We start from the raw sequence: 23625 nt of genomic DNA, 5'->3' as shown, positions 1-23625 counted from the left end.
TATTCTGAATGTATTGTGGGGAAACTTATTCAGAATAGGATAATGTCTTTTAATTTCTCATTTAAATATTTGACTGTTAATAATGTGGTTATCTGCTGCCTCATTATCTTTTTTGAGACTGAGAACGAGTGTGATTAAATGACATGAAATGATCTGCTGGAAAAGTTTGTCAGAGGCTGGAAGAGTAAATATTTGAGTTGAGTTTAAGTAATTTCACTGTATATGATATGTTGCAACATATTGGCAACTGTTGGCAATTTCATCAGCGGTCTAGTGTTTCAGTTGAACCATATCAGTTCCGGACATCAGTCAAAGCAGTGTGTGATTGTGATGACTGTGCCACTGACCTGTGATTGATAAAAGACTGTGAGCCTGATTTGGGTATACATTCAAATGATTTTAAATAAAGCAGCACGTGTTGCTTTGTACTGTACTCTGTCGGCATGCTGACATTGATGCTCTAGGTCAGCCAGTCAGACAACAGCTTTAACAGCCTCAAACCCTTTTCCTCAGTTAGATGTAGGGTGCCATATCTCCAAGCCCAGAAGACAGGATGCTTCCTACAGTTTGGCTGAGACCCGGTGGGGAGTACTAAGGGGGGTGGTGTCCTGGACAAGAAATGTTTGACTGGCAGCTTTGCAAGACGGTGGGGTGGCCTCCTCTGCATGGGCCGTCTGAAGGAAGGGCTGGAATCATGTCAGGGAGCCCGTCACCTCACACTGATCTATGGATGCTGGCCAGAAGCTTAATCAATGGACGTGCAGCTAGGTGTATCACTGAGAGAGAGGAAAGCTCAGGGCTTAGCTGTGCATATACCCCAGAAAATGTCTGAAACATCAGCACATGGTTATCAACACTGAAATGATGAGGTGGGTCTGGTTGTACCTGCATTTTCATAGTGTTTGTATTTAAAATGATGCATTAGCTCAGAGTGAGAGCCACACAGTATGTGGTCGCCTAGATGTCAGATCCTGCTGTTGTCGCAGGCCATGTCAAAGTGCACGTGAATGCGGCCATTTGCAGCACATCACTAGGAGCAGAATGTTGCAAAGTTCCAGTGCTGAGCGAGAGACTCCTCTGTGTGGACAGGCAGCCAGAGCAGCTGAGGAATTCTCTGGGCATGTTCAGCAGTGGGATGGACCCTGACTACTAAAGAGCCAGAGAGAGAGAGCGAGTGAGTGAGTGAGGGAGGGAGAGAGCGCGGGCTAAGCAGAAGGAAGAGCGAGCTAGCAAGAGAGCGAGCGAGAGAGGGCGGGAGCGAGCGGGAGAGAGAGAGAAGCTTCAGACAGCAGAATCTATACAGAATCTAAAGATAAGGGGAAGGTTCGCAGGCTCTCCAGGACTCCGGTGGAAAGACGGCAGGAGAGGCTTAAAGACGACAAGTGGTGGGCTTCACGTCTCGCTGGGGGAAACCAGGAGGAAGGGGATTCAGCGGAGACACCTCACGCAAGCTGTCAAACACAGAGGCAGGTCAGGGGGAGGTCTCTGACCCCTTGTTTTTATTTCAGAGCACAGAGGAAGACTGAACGAGGTAGGGGAAAGTGGATGTTAAAGACAGCCAACCATAAAGATCCATACTCCTCCCCTTCCATTCATAAATCCATTACATTCCATTGCTATAGCGATGTGGAGTCGTTCTTTCCGATTGGTGGAGGAAGGGTCCCATTCAGAGGCTTAACCCCACGCGCTGCCTTTCATCACTCCCATCTCTCTATTTCCTCTGTTTTGTTTCTTCCATTTGGTCTTTGCATTGCTCTGCTGTGCTGCTTGGCATTTTTTCTTCTTTCTTTTTGTTTGTGTGTGAGTGCATGTGTGCGTGCGTATGTAAAAGCGGTTGTCTCGCAAGCTATCATTGTTTGGTTTTGGCATAAAATACAGCAGAGCGAAAAAGGAAGAGGACGGGGGAAAAAGAAGAGGCATCCTTATAGGAGAAAGGATAGCAGTCTAAGGACCTTGGACTGCGTAAACAGCTGCCATTCATTGGAAAGTGAATTGAGATTAAAGAGTCGGCGTAAAACAGGTTGACAACCATTTCAGTTAGCCACAGATTAAAGGCGGCTGAAGTAGTTCTCTGGCAAAAGTTCTACCCAGATAGTTCCAGGAAGGAGCACCGCAGCCATGAAGGGGGACTCAGAGGAGAGTATAGAGAGCTTGCGACCTTCCAACTTGCAAGCCTTTGCCAACAACTCTACCCTCCATGGCATGAGCCACATTTTTGCCTATGGGCATATGACGTTCCGCCGTTTCTTGTGGACACTGTCCTTCTTGGGTTCATTGGGCCTGCTCCTGCTGGTATGCATGGACCGCATCTCATACTACTTTGAGTACCCACACGTTACCAAGCTGGATGAAGTGGCAGCACCCAACCTCACCTTCCCCGCCATCACGTTTTGCAACCTGAATGAGTTCCGCTTCTCCAAGATCACACGCAATGACCTGTACCATGTTGGGGAATTGCTTGCCCTGCTGAATGAGGACTACCAGATTGCTAACCCGCACCTGGCTGAGCCTGATGTCTTGGCGGCTCTCAAGGATAAGGCCAACTTCCTGAACTTCAAACCCAAGCAGTTCAACATGACCGACTTCTACAACCGAACTGGCCATGACATCACCGACATGCTCCTTCAGTGTACTTTCCGAGGAGAGGAGTGTTACCCCATGAACTTCACCACTGTGAGTCTTGCTCCTTGAGATGTCAAGTCTCATTTCTGATTGTTTGTGCAAGGACCCATTTTATTTGTTTGCATATAGTAGCAGTAGTTGTTTGCATATTTTGGCAACATACGTTACCAAATGCCAAAAACAGATCAGGTCTTTTCTCTGTGCTGTGACTTTTCTGTACTAGAAAAATTGTAATTTCCGGAAATCGAATGTAAAATTCAAGCAAATGAAAACTTTACTTTTGGTCTGGATGAACATTTTGCAGAACAGAGCAGATAGAAAACAATGAATGCAACATTTCAGGTTCCTGTCACTGAAGATGTAAATTGAATCGTGGAGTTTACACTATGGGGGACTGGGCAGGCGTAGCAATTGGAGATCTCTGTCCCCCAGGGGTTAACACCAGTAGCTTTGACCTGCTGTTTGGTATTGGTGTGTGTCGAACACACAGGAATTTCCAAATATGTGGTCTTTACCGGCAGGCAGCATTGGTTCGCTTTTGAGACATCAGGCAACAGTAACTTTTTAATTAAAGGAAAAATCTTTTCATTGAACGCACATTTGCCATTTTCTTTATTTACTTATTGAGTTCTGGTGACTGCATGCTTTTTGTTATCCTTATGCTGTGAGCTGTAGTGACTTTGTAAATAGAATTCTTATCTGCCTTCCTGTACGTTGCCCTGATATCTCAGGTATCATTCATCTGTCTAAATCAGATACTCCGCCTACTACAGAAAGTTATGTTAGGCTTTTTTTTTTTGTATGTTTGTTTGTTTGTTGGTTTTTTTAGGGTGACTAAATATGTTTGGTGTAGTAGTGATCCCTATCTTTGATTGGGGCAAATTTAAAATTTTAAATGGAAATATTTAGTATACAAATGAATTTGTCATTAAAACAACAGGGAAAGATTATTGAAATAATTTGGTGATTATTGTGAAGTAAAATGGGAGCTGTGATATTCATATTTCGTGAAACCAAATTGCGCTTATCTGAAGATGGTCAGCGCTGTTAGGCAGAGTTTGCTGAGGACCAAGGGCATTATCGGAGTCCTGATATCCTCTTCTTGATTGCCACTGAAAGCGATGAGGATATATGTTCTCTGTTTTGCCTTGCGCTTAACTTAGATTCTGTTCATTCATGCATGACATAACTGTTCCTGTCCAGGTGGTTCATTGCACACACTTATGCAGAAATTACATTTTTTGAATGGGCTAATTACTTGGTGTTATAATCTGAGGGTAGAACTGTTATAATCAAGGGTAGTACTGTTAGCTTAATGCAACTGTAACGTAGCCTTTAGCCTGGCTGGCCAGGATACCCTGCTCTGAATAGTGAACAGGAAACTGAAATGTCTGAAGAAACCAGACCATGACTTTGGGCCTCAGCAATCTGAAAACAATACATCCAGCAAGCGTCATGCCTATCATGGCATTACCTGTCATCTGTCTAAGCAGTAGGGGGATGTGTGGCAGGCTAATAAAGGATAATGTGCAGCCCACCTCCATATATTTAGGTAAATATCAGTATGAGTAAGTTGTCTCCTAAATTCTGCCTCCATATCAGTGCTTACCCTTCATTAAAACTTCTGATTTATTTTGTCAGTGATGTGTTTGACAGCTCATTGCATGAAATTTCCTTATCTACTGTACTCTGACCATTATTTTTAGTTGCAGACAATATATTTATGATTCATTTACCTTATGACCATAGTGTTTGTTCTCATAAAAGAACGCAGGTATGGTGGCATGTGGTCAGTACAGTGTTACTGGGAGACATGCCTTTTATGAGTAATTTACTCTATTTTTGGAGGCAATAATGATCCATTATGAATTTTAAAACATCCAAAGTAGAAGTACAATTCTACTGTCATAGATAATGAGTCGTTAGCCAACGTCTAAGTCCTCTTCGGTTCATACCATGTTGAGAGAAAGAGTTGTGAAAAGAGAGAATACACTGGCCATATTAAACTGAGCAGCATGTATTTATAGCTCTCAAAGGGCATTCCTATTTAAATGTATGATGAGATTCAAGTTTGAGGAGCACAGGGAATATTTAACTTGCATTATTTTTTATGTCAGATTACATTAAGCATTAACAAAACATTTGCTGTGTGATTCAGCAGTTTTGTTTTGTATTGTTTCTGAATTCTTTTAGACTGAAAGCACAGGCACATCAATACAAAAATGTGCTGCCAAGGGAGGGTTACAATAGCAATATGCAGTTTGAAAGTGCTTTATGGGTGTCGCTCTGGGTACATTTTGACAGTATTTGTGCTGTCTGTTTACTTGCTTACACTCCAGTGCCCTGAGAACTTGTCATGGCTGCCGTGAAGGTGGGCTGTTCTCACCGGTACCAGGGGGCCCATCTGAGCTAGCAACAGAGAAATCTATTTAGATAAACCCTGTCTGGTGAAAGTAGTATCTATGTAAAATTTAGCTGGCTGAAGTCTTGCAATCACTGGGATGTCGTCTCAGAAACACAACTGTTACAAGGCAACTGAATGACAAACCGTCGTTTGTATGAGCTTCCCTTTTATTGGGAGTGACTCATGGTTGGTGGAATTAGCGCATGCTTGTCAATGAACGGTTTTACCCATTTCTCTAACTTTTGGTTAAAATTTCCAGGTGATTGTCAGGATGTGCCTTTGAATTTCTCATTTTCAATCTCAGTTTTCAGACTACTGCTTCTAACTCAGTACTGAATTGTGTATGTGTTTAAATAGGTAAACTGTAGCACTATACTTGTAAAGGTTGCATATCAGATGCCATTATTGTTTCGTACTTGCTAAAGCAGAATGTATAAGGCACTCGTATAAAAACAGAAAAAAAAAATTTTTTGACACTAAGCAGATGTGGTTCTTGGGAAAGAAATAAATGACACAGTCATATAAATCTGGACAGCGCAGTGAACAAGGAATCGAACCGTTTCACTTGCCATGGCTTACCACTTTACCAATGTATCTTTGGGAGTCCTCTAGTCATTCGTCAAAGTAGAATGAGACATTTTCTACCATTTAAAAGCATTACAGTATCAGTCGTTTTAATGGTGCTTCAGTCTTTGCTAATCACAGATGCACCAATACATTGGGATGAGGCCTGATATTGGGTGAGACCAGCTTTCCTTTTAGTGCGTTTGAATTTACTAGGTCTCACAGGTAGGATACCTGTCTCAGTGGTTACAGTAGATTTATGGTCAGTGAATGGTTTGTGGGGCAATATGAGTTTTTGGGTTAGTGGGCATGCCATATGAGTAGAATAGCAGCACAGAGAGCAGGCCTAACAGTGTAGGTTTTTATTGGGAGAGGAAAAAATGTCAGGACTATGTTCTACACAAGAAAGGTGGGAAGCCAAAAAATGAACAAAAAACAATAGGCTTCCTGGAGCTATGCTGTTTGGACCCGTAATGATACCACTACACTTACAAACCCATGTATGTCGCGTTACCTGGAACATACCCAACAACTTCTGAAATCTCTTGACCTCATCCAGCTGACTATATTTAATCCTAAAAAGGTAACACTTCCTGTCAGGGTCATATAGGTGTCATTGACATGTCTGCAGGCAAGGGTGGTGATTGAGTGCTGGAGAAGCTCATTCAGATGCAGCTCTGTCATTTGTTATACTTTTTGTTGGCTCATATCACATAATTTTTTTCTTAATGTCTTAATGTTTTCTTTGTTCTCAGGCAGCACTGGTGGGGGGCAGAGAGTGAAAGGGACTGAAGCTTGTTTTGGGGGAGTTTGTTGCCTCTGGTGTGAAGGCTTTGTCCAGTATCTCGTGTACAAAAAGCTGATAAGAAGTTATTAGCAGTTAAGGCTAACCTACCTCCCTGCTTTTTGATGCTATTAGTACAGTATACTCTAGTAAATTATGGACTCTTCTTACAAAGCAAATGACAGGCGATTTTCAGTAATTTCTAATGGTGAGTGTATGGAGAATGCCTCTCTTCACCTTTGCATACTTAAAGGCTTGTTGTATACTGGTTCTGTGTTTTTTAAAAATCTGTTCCTGGCCAACTTTCAGTTATTTGCCCCCTTGCTATTCTATAACAGAATTTTAGAGGTGTGTAACAAATGCACAATGTTAAAAGGCAAATTCTCCGAACACAAGTGACTGACAGGTTGCTTCTGCAGTTAAACACCCACAAGCCCATTTGTTAGTGAAATATGACATGAATATTATAATGGGGAATTTCACAGCACGTGCTCCTTCAAAGACAAATGAGGACATCACCTTTGTTGAACTGGTAAGTGCCTTGACTGGCACTGATGGTGATTTTTATTGGCCAGAATGTGCTGTTACTATGAATGCCAAAAAATAGATGCTGTTTTCTCACTTAAAAACTAGATGCTTAGTTGATGCTTGTATCCAAAGCAACTTAGTTTGCCTATTTTTATATGATGCATGTTTTTATAGAGCAATTTTAAGTACTTTCAAAAGAATATATATGTATTCAGCCGTGATCATGTTGGGGGCTATACCAGAAACTGTGCACTTATGTCCGTGTGCATGCTTGGCAAACTACCCTAAACCCCTCTCTCCAATGATTGTGACCTTCATTGCATTGACAGTTATTGGATAAAAAGGAGTGATGGTTGAATGGAATGGCAGGGCTTTAAGTGGGCTGCTTTATTTGTAAATTGTTTTATAAATACATATTACAAGTTGAATTTGGTTAGGTATTTTTAATACAGTGTTTTGAATTTTGTAAATATGTTGCTTGATTTGGCACTGAATGATCATTTGGCCCTGTAGCCCAGAGACTAACGTATTATAAAGTTTACACTCCTAGCTCGCCCATGGCAACCCAACAGGATAACCTAAAAGGATAATGAGACCAGTCAGGGCCAGCTGGTTGTCTGCAGGTGTGAAACTTGCATGAGGTCAGCCAAAACAAATCATGTGCCTGCCTTCCACTAGCTTTTACAGTACACATTAAGAAACTTTGTGGATGTTGAAAATGGTGTTGGCATGATCTTGGAGTCTTGTATATTATTTCAGTTTCTTTTTGAAATCTTAGTATACTCTGTAATTTTCAAGCGTAACTGGGCCATCAGTTCAATGATGTATTCTGTCTGGGGCTATTTTTATGCAACCAGCATGAGTAAAAATGGTTAAATTAGTGAATTCAGTTTTCTTTAGAAGAGTAAAAACTAGTAAAAAAACATAGTAGTAATTATGCAAAATAAAAATAAAAAATCCCTTTTGTTTTGCTTTTGGGTGGTACAACAAAAATGGTTCTTTTGATAAAAGTGCTGACAAGTGCTTTATATGAGAAGAACAATGGAAAAAATTTGTCTGAAATTTCGAGTTATGTAAACATTCCCAACTTTAAATCGAAAGCAGTTTGTCTTTATGTTTGTAAAGATGGAGATATCGTTTTAGATGTGGGTTGCCAGGCAACAGTGTCGAGCTTTGGAAAAGCAAATCATTCACAGGTAATTACCATTGTTATGCTTGATGACAAACACTTGCTGTGCTGCTGAACCAAGTGGAATGGGTTCTGTTAGACCTGCTCTGCAGTATGGAATAGTAGTGATGTCAGATGACCAATTGGGATTCCCTTGGCATTTTGTGCAAACCATTATGACTGGAGGAGGAGTTGGAGTGATGTGTTATGGTTCCTTTCAGGAGAACTCAATTCAGTAGGGGATCATGACTGGTGGTGTTCTTTGTTTGGGTGTAGCTGTATTGGGTTGGCGAAGAGGGAGTTGCATGTTTGTATCAGAGAGGCTGGCAATGTGCCAGGCCCCTCATGCCAGCTGCGCAGTTTGCTTTGCCCAGTCCCCAATGGAGAGTCAGTTTCTTCAGATTGATCTGTCCCTGGAATGCTGAGTTAGCCTCTTCCTGGTGACATGACCACTATATAGAAGGTGGCCTCTTCAACAGTGGTGTGCACCACATAGCAAACATCTACAGAGTTTGTACGGTCATGAAAATCATGGAATTTTGAAATCACTGTTTCCAGACCTGGAAAGGTAATGGAAATCATAAGTTTTGAAAGTCATGCAATTTTTGAGAACTGTTTCTCAAACTGTTTCTGTTGAGAACTTTTTTTTTTATCAACATTCGCAGTATAACCTCTGAAGCAGTATCTTGATTATACTTTCCGTGTTGGTGTTGGTCATGGGCAAAGAAGGCACTATGACTAAAATGTTATTTTGAAGTGTACTCAACATGTTGTAGAATGTGTAAAGTTGAAATATGTGATGCTATAAAAGTGTGTGTGTGTGTGTGTGTGTGTGTGTGTGTGTGTCAAAGTCATACATTTAGTGTGGTCTTGTGGACAATGGTAAAAGAAATATTTTGGATATAATAAAAATTAACTCGAAGGGTAGAATGTGTAAACAGTATGTGAAATCCAAATATCAGACGGTACAAATGAAAGACGATGGTGTATGTGTGTGCAATTGTCTGTGGTGTTTTGAGACGCCACGGTGCACTTTACATATAAACCCTTAATGTACGATCTGTGAAATTCCACACAGGTACTAACAGTTCCAACGCACACCCAAGGACTGACATTGCTACATGTTTACATGCATAGAGCACTGTGACATTGTTATTGTTATTATTAGCACTAGTAGTAGTAACTTTACACATTCTATAACATGTTGAGTATGCTTCAAGTTAACATTATTTTGTTCTTTTGTGACGCGTATATCGTGCTTATGTCACATTCGGGTAGTTATAATGGAAAACAAATAAATAATCTTTTAGGACTAACTTTTATAACTCAATAATTATTGTTTCTTATTGCAAATGTAAGGAATAAATTAATGACTTTCTATCTGGTAATGACTAGAAAAGATCTAGTTGGTCAATAATTGTTTAGCTCACCATTATTAGACCTGTTGGGAATTAAACTGTAAACTTTCTTGATAGTGTGTGTCTGAACAAGTGAGAGAAGCAGCATGCATATCTGCAAAATTATATGCAATGGAAGGTACATCCATATCCAAAGGACGAATGCATGGTCTTACCAGCTGGTTCCTCGACACAAAGTACATGTTTGTAGTGGTGTAATGCGATGATCATAATCACATAACCTAAACACTTTTCCTGAATGGGTTGAACAAGAAAAACTGTCTTTGAATTGATTCTTGGAAATTTAGCTTGAAGTCCTGGAGAAGTCATGAAAGTCATGTAAATTTGTTGATTGAAAAGTCTACGAGCCCTGCATCTACTTAATCCAGCAGACTGAGCATATCAGGGAATGGTGAAAAGGTGCACAGTTAAAGGGGACCTCCAATAGGCTGTTTTCATTCCGAACGGTTATTGTTTTGGAGCTTTGTGGAAAGATACCTAAAGTGCAAAATTTCCATTCAAGCCTGCATCAGTGTTTTCATGAAAGACATGGATATTGTGAACTAATTTATATGTACTGTGAGAGGTCGCTTGAGGTATTTAGAATTCATGGAGATTGTTATTGGAGAGATGAGCTTTGACCTTGACTGAGTGAGGAAATTCATTACCATCTCTAGCCTGACTGATGAGGAAAGAAGAATGGGGGGAGGGAAAAGCAATGCCTGAACTATCATTTAGTGTTCATAGCACTGGGTTCTTTTCATTTACCTCTGGAGAAATCGGTGCATACTGGATTTCTGCTTTTGTTTGTATCATGTTGTCCCTGTTTGTTTCCACAGCCTTTCAAAGTAATTTAAGAATGGCCTTCCCAGCATTAGTATGGCATTACCATACAAAAAGCCCAAATGAACATTTTTGTGTTGTCATCATGAGGGCTTGTGTTCCACATTTGGGGAGTTTGGTAACTTTTTTGCATTAAGAATGAATGCTAATGATGTCAGTGTTAGTTAATTTGGTTTAACTACTAAATGGATGAATAATTAAGGTACATTACCTGTTGTCATGGTTTAGACTGGGCTATGTAGCTTACTTACACTTGGTCCCCATCATGGAATTTCAGTTTTTATTTTATTTATTCTATTCAGAATAAATATTCATAGACAGTAGAGGTATTGGTGCCTAAAAATTAATTGCAGAAATAAAAATAATTGCAGAAACTTCATATTAGGGATAAGGCAAATACAGATTGTGGTTTGAGATGTGGAAAATTAAACACTCATAGTGTGGCACTGGGGATCAGAATGACCCTTCTCAAAGCTTTCCTCTGACTCCTTGTAAATGTGGTCATAAATAGTCAATTGTCTGGCTGCTTTTTCAGTTCATCCTTTGAGAGCATCCCTGAATGATCAGATAAAATGCATGGTCTCGTGTGGAAGTCCTCACCTTCTGTCCCACTGAGCCAAAGGTACAAACCTACAGCTTAGAATCCCTCCTGATTCCCTGCGTATGAAACCCTAAACAGAATTCTGGTTTTGTTACATGTTTTTCTGCATGTACTTTGTTGGTAAGTGTAGCCTCTGAAAGCTTTAAGCGTGTGAGTCTTTGATCGCAGCATCTTGCCATAGTGCCCTTCAAACTACAATCTCTTAAGCATAATACACTGTCATGTAATAAAACCTGCAATTCACTTCACAGATGCACTCAGTTGTCTTTCATAAAAAGGGCTGTTTTTGTCATCTGCTGTTTTTAGCTTTCGAGCTCTCCTCCCATAATCTCTCTCATATGCACAAACAGTGTCTCTGATTTCAGTAATGTTTTTGGTTCAGGTCTTTGGTGTCTGTTCTGCAGTTGATTAATTTTAAAATGCCACTCAGTACCTGAGAATCACAATGATCTGTGTGAGATTTTCATTTTTTTCTGTTTGATCCGAGGCATCGATTGCATTGCTGCTATTGGTAATGTACTGAAATAGAACCCCAAAAGCAGCCTTGTTTTTGTTGATTTTACTGAGCAACATGAAGATTGTCTTGGATGCTTTTAACTTGTTTTGTGTCTTCAGAAGGTAACTTTGCTGTATGTTCTGGCAAACCTCAGATTATTACTTTTTTCAATGACACACAGGCCTCGTTCCTATGACAACCAAACATGAATTAAAGGCTGAGAATATGACCAGCCTCCCTGAGATTTTAGAGCAAATAATTTAATCCTCAAAACAATACTTCAGGATGCATCAGAAATGCCTTGTGGTTGTAATTTTTTCTGGTGAAATTCTGTATATCCCCTAATATTTAAGCTAGTACTTTTACCCTCATTTATGGGACTTTGCCTTTTTAGTAGAAAATTTGGATATTAACATGCATTATGTTGCCAAAAGTATGTGGACACCAACTTTTCCAACATCTCATTCTGAAACCAAGGTTATTAATATTATATTAATAATATGAAATTAGTCCAACCATTATTGTAATAATGGCATCTACTCTTCTGGGATGGCTTTCCATTAGATGTTTGAATTTCACTGGTAGAATTTACTGCCGTTGCGGTTGGGTATTGATATCAGGTTATCGGGTCTCTTTCTGTGAGATTGCGGTCTGTCGCTTTGCAGCTGCACTTGCTCATAGACATTTTGACCTTCAAAATAACTTTCCTTGCAGTTGACCTGGGCAGCTCTAGCAAGGCAGAGATGTGGCAAAATGCCTTGTTGGAAAGATGGCATCCTATGATGAAGTGCCAAGTGGAGAGTCACAAACCTCTTTTGTACAACCACCCATTCTGCTTTTAATGTTTGTGTCAGGATCTGTCCTAGCCTTCTATGTCAATTACCTGTTTGACCAGCTGGTGTCGCTGGTGATCCCGTTCTGTGTTATCCTTATTTCCCTTGGCTTAGTGCCCTAGTGTGTTTCCCTGCTCCTTGGGCTGCTGCATGGCTGAATGGGGAAAGTGTGTGGCTAAGGACTATTATTACTACTATATATATGTATGTATGTATGTGTGTGTATATGTATGTGAGTGTGTATATGTATATGTGTGTGTATATATATGTATATGTGTGTGTGTGTGTATATATAGACCTTATGTATATTTAATGCCAAAAATCCTTAATTAGGCTACTAGAAACATACATAACGTGCTGTTCCATCTCGTTTGTACATCTAGTTTTAAGTGTTTTTGAGGTATTTTACAGTTCAATGTGAATATCTTCCATGCAAGGATACACAAGTGGCGAATGCTCAAAATGCCCCACAATTTTTCCCCCCACTGGCAACAGCATCACTTACACTTTGTTGCGATAGCAGCCAACCCTCTATGATAAGCTGTGGCGAGTGCGCAGAACAGCCCAAGCTGGCGACTCATGTCATCCATTGCTTTTTTTTTTCATTACTCACGTTGTCTTGCACAATTGTGTGTAGGGTTCAGATTTAAAGAGAAGATTTTTAAGCCAATTACGGTACTTGATAAACAACTAGCGCCCAATTTTAGTCACCAGAAATAAAACAAATGGCTCAAAACTCTATATCACACATACAGGGGTGGAACTAGAAGTGTGGTAGTGTTTGACAGGTGGAAAGGTGATAGTATGTCTAGGTGAAAGTTCTAAGGTAGGAGTAGCGTTTAGTGGAAAATCCCACCAAAGTGCAGGCAATTGTGTGAGACAACACGAGTAATATGAAAAAAGTAATGTATGATTTGGGAGACGCTAGCTTGGGCTGTTTTGCACACTTGCTGCAGCTTGTGATACAGGAGGGGGGTGCTGTCTCAACGAAGTGTAAGTGACGATGTTGCCAGTGAGAGAAATTGGGGCATTTTAAGCATTCGCCACTTGTTTATACTCTTGGAAGATTCAAATTGAACTGCAAATGCCTCAAAAATGCTTAAAACCATGTTCAAATGGTGGAACCAGTACATTATGTATGATTGTAGTAGTCTAATTAAAGATTTTCTGGTATTTATAATATAATATATAAAGTATACATATAAAAAAGTGCCTCTCCTGGCAGAACTCTGTATCAATGCCCCTTAATTCAGGTGGAAGCTGGTTATGTCCCAGCTTAAATTACCTTAATTTAGTCATTGGTTAAATAAATGGCACATTTCTGATCACAGCAAACCTGTGGGCATAATTATTTAAATGTGATGAATACCTGTAATTTTGAGAATTCTACGAATTTGCATTGAAAGAGGAACAATAACCTTATTGATTGTCATAGATTATTGGAATCGCTAAAAGATGAATTATTATTGGTGTTGGTGTGTCTGCTATAAATGTCATCCCTTTTGGTGATGTGTGAAACTTGTGCTAAAGTACGTTGTTTTTAGCTTACTTGTTTGTCTCCCCTGAGCAACAGAAAGCTATGCTTTTGGGTTACCAATTTGGATTCTGCTTAATTAGGGAATTTAACAATAAAAAAATCAAAGCAATGGTCTATGGGAGAGACAGGCTCTCATGGTTATTATTGTGTGATTTTGTTAGGATGTCATATACCTACAGACCACTCCTGTTGGCCACATTAGCTACATTTAAAATCTGGTGGGTTTATGTATCTGGCCAATGTGAGTAGTCTACATGGTGTTTAATGTGGTGACGCTACATAGATCTGGGGTAGCATTTTCTACTAAGGAGTGTCATACCAGTTTAATTTCTTAGAAACTTGTTTCTCTCTCTACAAATCAAGTAGCAGCAAGAACTCTGTTATAACTGTGAAAATGTTTATTTTTTTTTGTATACCCTGAAATTACTTGGACAAATCATGTGGTGTCACTGTATTTGATAAGCTAAAAATAAGAGCTAGCATCTGGCTGCCTGCAGTGTTCGTTTTTTGGTTGTCATTGTGCTTGGGGGAAAAAATGTTACATTAAAACTGTAAACTTTTTTGCCACTGGGGTAGTCTGAGTGTTTAATGCAGAATAAACTGTTGCAGTGTATTTCATATTTTAAGCGGTGTTATGTATATTTTTGCCCTTAAGTGAAATCTGGAGAAATGAGTAGAACTGGGGTTAAAACTTGACTATAAACCAAGTAAAAGTCTTACAGGGAACTGTCCACTTACTGAGACCAGAGCAAAGTGTTTAAGTGTACCCGGGGTGTATTGAGCTCTGGCCCTGCCCTTCTTTGGTCCGGTTGTGCATGACCACACAGCAAGCAAGTCCAATACCAGTGTGGTTTCTCAGTTACCAGAAACGGGAACTGTCTTTGGCTGATATTTCACTCTTTGTGAATGATCTTTATTTGAAGATGCAATTTTTTTTTTTTTGGGTAATGTTCTCAGACACATGATGTTTCTATATTTTCATGAGTCATATACAGAGTATGGTCTCCCCATTTCTGTGAAATAATTTTTCCAGTAGTGTGTAGCACTAAAGGTAACTGTTTCCTTAAGACTTCCTGTTCAATAACAATTTACAAACTACGGTTACATTAGCAAAAAAAAACAAAAAACCAGGAACACTGAAATTTGCCCAGGGAACTGTGAACAGAAGGAATGAATTTAATGCCAATTTACTTGGGCTCCTTATTTATTTGGTGAATGCAAAAATGTATTCCCTAGTGCAGGCATGCAGTATTAGATTTGAATTTTTTTTTTGTCTGCCTCATTTGTTGGATATACACTTTCCATAAGAAGTCTATATCTGTGCTCTTTTTAGAGTTCTTGTAATGAAACTCAGGGAATTTTTGCTTTCAATCATGGTAGTTGAGTGACTAGCGGGAAGTTCATCTGTATCTCTATACAATTGCCAAGTATCATACAAGCTACTGATCGGAAGTACTTGATACCGTTGCACATTCATTCCATTCAGACTGCGCTCCAGCCCATAATGGTAAAGCCTTAGAAATGTTGACTGATGTTGGACTGAACGACCAAGAAGAAAAGGAAAGCTTTTGAAGCTCTACCAATATCTTGAGTCTTCAAATCTCACCTGCCAAGTAAATTATACAGCAGAGATGTTAAAAGGAAGTAGAAACTGTAACCTTCAAAGACTGAGTCCCTTTTGGTCTTTTGGCACGATGTCTGTAACTATACAAGAGTGACACGGGGAGAGATGTGTCAAAGTAAAATGCTCCAGGCGCCACTAATGCGACTGAGCAAAAACTATGTTGTTAATTTTTACTTTTTCCTTTCCCCACTGGCCTGTGGGTTTTTCTAATAATGTAGCTACATTTAGAAGATCATCTAGCATCTGGGATCCCTTTGTTAATTGATCCGCAGTGTTTTAATTATTGTTGTTTATAAGGGAAGAGTACATTTTGAAATTGATTGCAGCTTTTAATTAATTATTTTGGACACAAAATTTTGCAGATTTTTTTCAAATCATGTCTTGCAGTAAACAAAAACAAAACCCAGCAGAGTGTCACTATTGCAAGGGACAAGCAACCATCGCAATGCTATAGATGGTACGGTGAAATGGCTTTAATAAGGACGTGTTCCAACGAAGTAAACAGTACAAGGACAAGTCTTTATTGGCAATATCCAAAGCAATATCTGACTGTAATAAAGAACATAGATGATAGCAAATGGACAACTGTTGTCCTGCAGTGTCAGGCATTTGCAGGCTGCGAAATGGCTACAGTCTCTTAAGCCTGTTAAATCACCAAAACCTTCTGTTATAGTACGCATCTTCTCTCTGGTTTGAGGTTTGTCGCTTTTGGCTCACCCCATTATGGCAGTGAGCCTTCCTGCGTGCCTGTAATACAAACCAAGGACAGGTCCTATTATGGTTTCTAAATGTGTGAGTCGAAAAAAATTGACCTCTTTCTGAAAATGTTGGTTGAAATGGGAAACAAAAGGAGTCTTGTCAGAAAATAACCGCAATAAAATGTTATTGCAGCTGCACGCTGTTCCCTCCGTAAAACAGTAAAAGCTCTCTGTTTGCTGCAAGTTCCTTCAGAGCATTTATATTTGTTTTCCGTCTGCTAATTTACAAATGTAATAACTTTTCATCTGCTAACTTCATTGATTTTATATTTTTATTTCCTCCAAAACAGTTAATGAGCTTTTTATGACTGTGTTTAACAGTTCAGAACAAATTCTCCAAATTAAATTTTACAGACTGCATTACCTACCACAAAATATCACTATTTTGACATTTAATATTATGCTGTTCAGTACATGAATCGATCTCTCAAGCAATCGGTAACTTTTTTTTTTAACAACTTGGTGCTTGTTGTGATTTTTGTGCTTTTTTTCTCCCTAGAATGAAATGGAAGCAGCAGAACTCAAATGATAATATTTGGGGGTAGTTGAATTATTCCCTGACCTCTTTAAAGAAGTTGAATAGTGCTACATTTGTTTTATCATTCTTAGTAGCGATGAGACAATGTAGGATGCATAATTTATTATACGAAGGAAATGAATGTCAGTATATACACCACTGCTTTATGGGTAATTAAAGACCTGTCTGTCAACCCTGAGGTAAATGATTATATGTGAATTAGAGCAGCCACACCAGAAATGGTATTTGTATCTTATAGTTGCAGTAAATAAAAAATAATGAACCACATTAGCCTCCAGTCAATAAAAATATGTTCCCCTGCTAAAGTGTCTGTGGCAGACCTTGTTTTTCTAGTCCAGTTAGGATGTGCTCAGACTCTATGAAATGCTTAGTCACACTTCTGCTAGTGTTTAACACTCTATTGACGTTTGATAAATCCACCCCTGTCTCTCTCAAGTGTAATTTCAGGGGTTCTGGAGATTTTTGTCCAAGGTTAAGAGTTCAGTCTTGTACAAAGACAAATATAAGTCTCCCCCAGAGAGACAGACTAAAGTCAGGGTTGTTTTGGTCTCCTCTTCCAAGCAGGTCAGTAGTGTTCACTTGTCTAGAAGACATCGACTTTGAATGTGTTGCTTTGCAATTTTTGTGCCGCTACATACTGTACTGAAGGAGACATCAATCTCATTCCTGTGAACCATCAACATTTTAGTTTTTATTGGAGATTTATGTCTACATGTAGTGTTTGTTGTGGAGGTCTTTCATGGCCTCCTGTTTGGTTTGTTGGGATTATGCAGTTGTAGTGGTCTGATGTTTTGTAACTTGCATTTAACTAGAGCTGTTCATTTCCTCGGACATCACTTATCTTCGTTAAGGCCCCCTCATTAATGCCCTGTTTCACCACGCTGTGCTCCTCATGTTCATAAAGGCATCTGTTAAATAAATACTTAAATTAATCTTAACTCAAAATTCATCCTCTGCTGCTCTGTTCAAACTGTCCACCGGAGGAGTGTTACTTACAGCAAGGTGTGTTTGATGAATGAATTACACCACATTTCGAGGTGAAGCAGCAGGATGGAATGAAGGATGAGGCTTAACCTGGAACGGGCTGTGTGTCACACTTCATCTTAAGATAATCCTAAGCATCTTTTTAACATTTACCCAGACTTAGTCGTAATTTCATTACACTTTAATCTTATTTTTCCCCTCCAGACATGCACGCGCACACACACACACACACACACACACACACACACACTTAAATTATGCTTATGTATTTCTTGTGTTAGTCTGTGCTTGACCTCTAGTGGTGGCTGTATTTGTGTAGTGTTGTGTGGCATCATTAGCAGTCTGTGAGGTATAATGCCATAATGTTATATCCCCTTGGGTTGTCCACCTCTCATTAGTTAATAGAGCGCAGATGACATGATGCGCATCATGACCTCATGGCTGTCATTGAGGACGAGCGCTGAAATGTAACACATGTGGATCTCCCTTCCATGCCTTGGTTTGAACTTAATTTTAGGGCTGGTGTGAAATTTGAAAATGTTTGTAACTTTAGAATCAGACATGCATGATAATAAGAGGAGCATGTTGACATAGCTGCTCATTACAGCTCAGAAAAGCAGGATGCTCTGCATGATCTCTAAAACAAATAACTCTGCCTTAGGCTGCAGCGATGAACCTGCTTTTCCGCCAAGTGGTTTTGTGTCTCAGGGAGTTGAACAAGAAACCACAGAGCCCATATGATCTTGGACTTGTTTGTTGTATTCGTTTATTTCTGTGAAGGCTTTGAGGTCGTTCTGCACAAACTATGAACATCTGAATAGGTTCCACTGTTATGAGTGAATGCAAAATTTGTCCAAGCTCCCAAATTTTTTTGTTAACAATGAGATTGCTATTTATGTACTTTTTTTTTGCCTGTTCCCAATTCGTCGCAGACTCCTGACTGCCGCGCAGGACGATCTGGCGTGAATTGGCGGCTGAAAGCGTGACATGTCTGAAATAAGACAGTCACTCTCCTGCCTTCTCAGAGACGCGTTGTAAGATGAATTCCCTCTGCCTTGTCGACCAATATGTCGCCATGGCAACATCTTTTGCAACTCGCGGCTACATCTACTTGGAATCTGTAGCCCGTGCTGTGGGAAATGAAGTGTCAGACGGTTTTAAAAGGCGCCGCTCTGGATCTACCATTTGCTGGGACTGTGAGCTGGGTGCTGTAGCCCCATGGATGCATCTGTGGCTCTGTTAATGCCCCCCTTCATGTGAGGAGTAGTTTAGATCTGGTTGAACAAATTGGATCTTGGACATTCTGAGCTGACATGTCAAAGAGTGCTCTGGGCATTCAGATACTAGCAGATTTTACTTTAGCTTGAGTGCTGTAGCTGTAAAAGTGAAAGGGCAGTGTGGGAATTGATCTGGAAGGGGTCGGCAAACTGGACCATGTGACAGAAGAGCTTAATAGTTATGGGATTTTCTTTTTCAGGGTTCCAGAGATGGGGTCAACACAGAAGGGGAATTACAAAGAAAGCGGTTTCTGTGAGGGAGGAAAAAAACATTAATAAGAGGCAGGACAGTTTTACTGAAGGAGGAACCAAAACGCACTGTAGAGGGCCTTTAAACAACAATCACCTTAGTCATGTGACCATCCAATCTACCACTCCCCCTTCTAATAAGCAGCAAAATTGGAAAGGAGGTACACTCAAACCACCCCACATATTCCAGATGTATTGTAATTATTTTCCTTCAATCTCAAATCTAAATAAAGACAGATTTCCTAATGTAAATGCTGTGTTTGGCCTGTATGATGATTCATGACCTGGTCATAGCGAGGGGCTTTATATTTATATAAATGTACTTATTGTTTATTGGGGAAGCAGTTCTTTAAAGTCAGTCTGCCAGCATGCATAAACAAGAATGCTGGAAGCTTTCCCTTCAGTGACAGCTCCGTCCATGCATTGGCAGGCACTGCCAAAATCGCTTTGAGCGGCATGACGGGGCTACGAGTGTCTACAGTGTGCTGTTGCCATCATTCATCCCAAGCAAGTGCAGTCCTAGGGCTGGCATCACAATTGGAGAGCCGGGGAGCCCCTGCCATACTGAAAGGTGTCGGATGCATTGGGGTGGCTGTTCAGTGCTGATGCATCCTTGTACATGTTTCGGACTTGCACAGTTTTTCTGTAAACATTTCTGTATTTAAATTTTGATGGAATTAAATGTAGTCCAAAGCCACCAATTAAACACACTGAATCATAGCACTGAACTAACTTATGTTATCTTGCAAGTTTATACAAAGCAAGATATTGCGTTCACCTATCCTTCATGCAGGGTCATGATAATACTGCAGCTGATCGCAGGAAGCACCGGATACAAGTGGCAGTCGCAGGGAAGTTAATATTAATATACATATTAAAAAGTTTTTTATTTATAAAAATCATGCTGATGTGACTTACTACTAAAGTAAGTTACATCAGATAATAGCTCAAAAGTCAAGTACCAGTTTATGTGTTTATTGCCACGACAGCCTGTCGGAAATGTGCCCACATGTGAAATTTGAAGCAGTTAAGTTTAAATATGGTGCTTGTTTGCTCAGTGGTGCCCAGCTGTGGCTGTAATGTGACTGGAGCATGACATCATGGTGGCACCGTGGGAGAGCTGTTTTGGAATTCAGCCTTGTCTCAGTCTCATCTCAGGCCCCCCGCTTCTGGATCAGTAGATCTCCAGAAGGACACAGACAGGTGGTGGGGGTGGGGACTTCTACCCACAGTGTCTGCAAGCATCGATCTCTGAGCTGGCGGCTTTCCTTTGAGAATTTGGATGGACTGGGCATAGGGCCAGAGGCCTCATGGTATGTTCAGTGCTATCAAACACCCTTAGAGCACCTCAGAACTTGGAGGTGTGGCCGAGGGGGGAGGGGGGTGCTCCCTTTAGCTATAAGGCTGATTTTCCTGAGTTAGTACACCATATTACTCTACAGATGTGCTCATAAATCACTGTTTGTGTGTGAAAATTTCTGTGTGTATATTTGAAATGTACTATTTCTGTCTATTATCCTGCATTTTCTTTTGTTGTTCTAACTGTTTAATTACTGATATGGGTTGCACTTCATGAAAGATTAATTATGTGAGAGATTTGAGATGGTCTCTTTTGTGAGAGTATGCTTTGTGCCGAATTTGTAAACAAAATGCATCTAAAGCATTTTCTGGGTTTTCAGTGAAAATTGTAAGGTTAGTGTTTATTTCAGTGGTCAAGCACCTCAGCAATCTGATTAGTTCATTGTTTTTCTAGGACCTGTTCAATTCAAAAGGGCATGTTTTTTTTTACCCCACTTCAGAAATGTGACATTTAAAATAAGTAAATGTAAATATAATTACATATCAGCTGCACTGGTAATAAAATACTCTTAACTATAATGGGCTGGGCGATATGACTTCAAGTCAATATCATGATTAACTGAACATTTTACCTCGATTACGATTAATGAACAATAATTTTGTTTTGGTTTTTATTTTTTTGCCCTCATATTTCACTGACAAGGTTTGTACTGTAAATATAAGTATTAAAGTCGGGATATTTTTTCTAATGAAAGACTGTGTATCGTATCTTTATGATTTTAAAATATTTGCAGGAAGCACACACAGATGAACCATTTATGGTTATTTGTTGAATATTTCAAACAACTGAAATCAAAGCACAAATAACTTGAAATGAAAACGTCTTATGAAAAAGGTCACATTTTAATTTTAATGCAAAAAACAATTTCCCTAAAAAAAGTAGAAAATAGTTTGCATTTCTTGCAAACAAAATAAATTAGTGGAAAGCAGATGATCATTATAACTGGATTTTTCAATTTCTTTACGTCTTAGGCAGATTACCATCTAATTGATATTTGTTTATGTATTATATGCATATAAGGTAATAAAAGACAGCATCACTATTTGCTGAATTTTATTGACTCTTTCAAAATACATCACAGCTATTTCAAACACTTTCTAAATTAGTGCTGCACAAATTACCTACTGAACTGTGGATAATTCAAATACGCTATAATACAATACAGTATTCTACTGTACAGAAAAAATAGCTTATTGTAGTTTCGCTACTGCATCTTGTTGGCTCGTTTTTGACATTTTTATTTTATTCTATATTCGTAGATAAGACAAAATGACTTTCTTTTTCCTGTCATGTTCTCCGTGCATACAGCATTAGCCTCAGGTAGCTACCCAGAAGCAGATGGGGTAATTACCTCAAGGCAAAGTAGGCAAGTTAAAAAAAAAATTATATATATATATAGCTGGATTTCTAATTAGTTTTCCTAAATTTTAAGCCTTGTTTTTACCAGAATCGTGTGTTAGATTTTTAACTCTGCAGTAAACACAATGTACAGTGTAGGGTTGAAACTGAGGATTACCTGAACATAGTCTTTTATTTCAAAGTGCAGTCAAGTAAGTGTACTTTTCCCAAGCACATCTGTTGCATTTTTTGTGTGTATTTTGTTTACACCTACCCAGACAACACAGGTGTTGCAATAACAGAAATACTTATTTCTGCATTGCTTTTATCGTTTTTGGTAAACTTGTACCAGCCTGTCAGACATCTTTGCTGTTTAGTATTTTTAAGGCAGTGAGGGGTTGTCTTATTTATATCATTCATGCTGTTGAATTCCTTTTTTCCTCACTCCCAGAATTAATCAGAGCAAATGAATGGAAACATCCAATAAACAGGACCTGATGTTCCTGAGATGCACTATGTACATTTTGCGGTATTCCTAAGCTGTAGTAGTTGAAGATTTTCAAAGAGATTGTTCCATTGCGAAATACTATGGAGGAAAAATACTGTTTCAAAGTCTTGAATCCCTTGGGATGCATGTGAAAGCCATTCTTTAAGGATTAACTCTTAAAATTAACTGTTGGGTTTAGGGCTGCCACTAAGGACTATTTTTCTATGGATTAATCTATGGACTATTTTACCTTTTTACCTTTACTATTCGCTCCTTGTGTGACAGTCATTTTTACCAATCAGAAGTGTCCCAAGGCAACCGCATATACTCCCACAAACAGCAAACCTGTGAGACCCAAGGAAAATGTTAGATTCGCAGTGCAAAAAAATATTGATTCTGCTGCTGAGCTGTAAGTGTATTACCTGCTTATTTCATAGTCAGAAATTGTTTACAGAAAGCTGTTTCTCAATAGAACCGTCGCGACCGCCAGCAGCACATAATGCATATTGCACCTTTCGTTTCTGTTAATGGGCCATTGCTTTAGCATACTGTTCAGCCATCAAAAAAACAATGGGACAGTAATCCTCACAACAGCATAGTCACTGTCAACCCCCCAAAAAGTCCGTAAAATTCATAATACAGTCATGTTTATGTTGTGCTTTAGTACTCATTGATTTAAATATTGGTCTCCATAGGTTAATCTTGTAAAATTAATCTTAATCCTACATACGGTAATAAAATAAAATAACCTCACTTAAACATAAATACCAAAGAACTGATCACTTTAATCACTATTACAGTTGGGTATGGGCAGTCTTATTTTGAAAAGATTCACTATGTTGCCAAAAGTATTGGAACACCTGCCTTTACACACACGTGAACTTTAATGACATCCCATTCTTAATACATAGGCCTTAATATGGAGTTGACCCACCCTTTGCAGCTAGAACAGCTTCAACTCTTCTGTGAATGCTGTCCACAAGGTTTAGGGGTGTGTTTATGGGAATTTTTGACCATTCTTCCAGGAGAGCATTTGTGAGGTCAGACCCTGATGTTGGACAAGAAGGCCTGGCTCACTGTTTCTGCTCTAATTCATCTCAAAGGTGTTCTGTCGGGGCAAGGTCAGGGCTCTGTGCAGTCTTTGCTTTGTGTACTGGTGTGCAGTCATGATGGAACAGGAAGGGGCCACCCCCAAACTGTTCCCACAAAGTTGGTAGCATGAAATTGTCCAAA

At 39.5% G+C, this 23625-nt stretch overlaps 2 protein-coding genes across 3 annotated transcripts in view; both read left to right on the top strand.

Moving 5' to 3' along the window:
• atg9b (autophagy related 9B) overlaps positions 1-23625 on the top strand; it is a 233841-nt gene that overhangs the window by 9609 nt on the left and 200607 nt on the right. The window lies entirely within an intron of this gene.
• The window catches only part of asic1c (acid-sensing (proton-gated) ion channel 1c), a 183866-nt gene continuing 161179 nt past the window's right edge, over positions 939-23625 (top strand). Inside the window, exon 1 of one of the 2 annotated variants that reach the window (XM_023815689.2) lies at positions 939-2673. In XM_023815689.2, the coding sequence (XP_023671457.1) occupies positions 2119-2673 (555 nt within the window). In that variant the 5' untranslated portion in view covers positions 939-2118. The remainder of the gene's footprint in view (positions 2674-23625) is intronic. The other variant, XM_023815691.2, reaches the window with a different exon arrangement.

Source organism: Paramormyrops kingsleyae, chromosome 4, assembly GCF_048594095.1.
Source record: "Paramormyrops kingsleyae isolate MSU_618 chromosome 4, PKINGS_0.4, whole genome shotgun sequence".
Classification (NCBI taxonomy): domain Eukaryota; kingdom Metazoa; phylum Chordata; class Actinopteri; order Osteoglossiformes; family Mormyridae; genus Paramormyrops; species Paramormyrops kingsleyae.
This window is presented reverse-complemented; position numbering and strand designations above follow the sequence as displayed.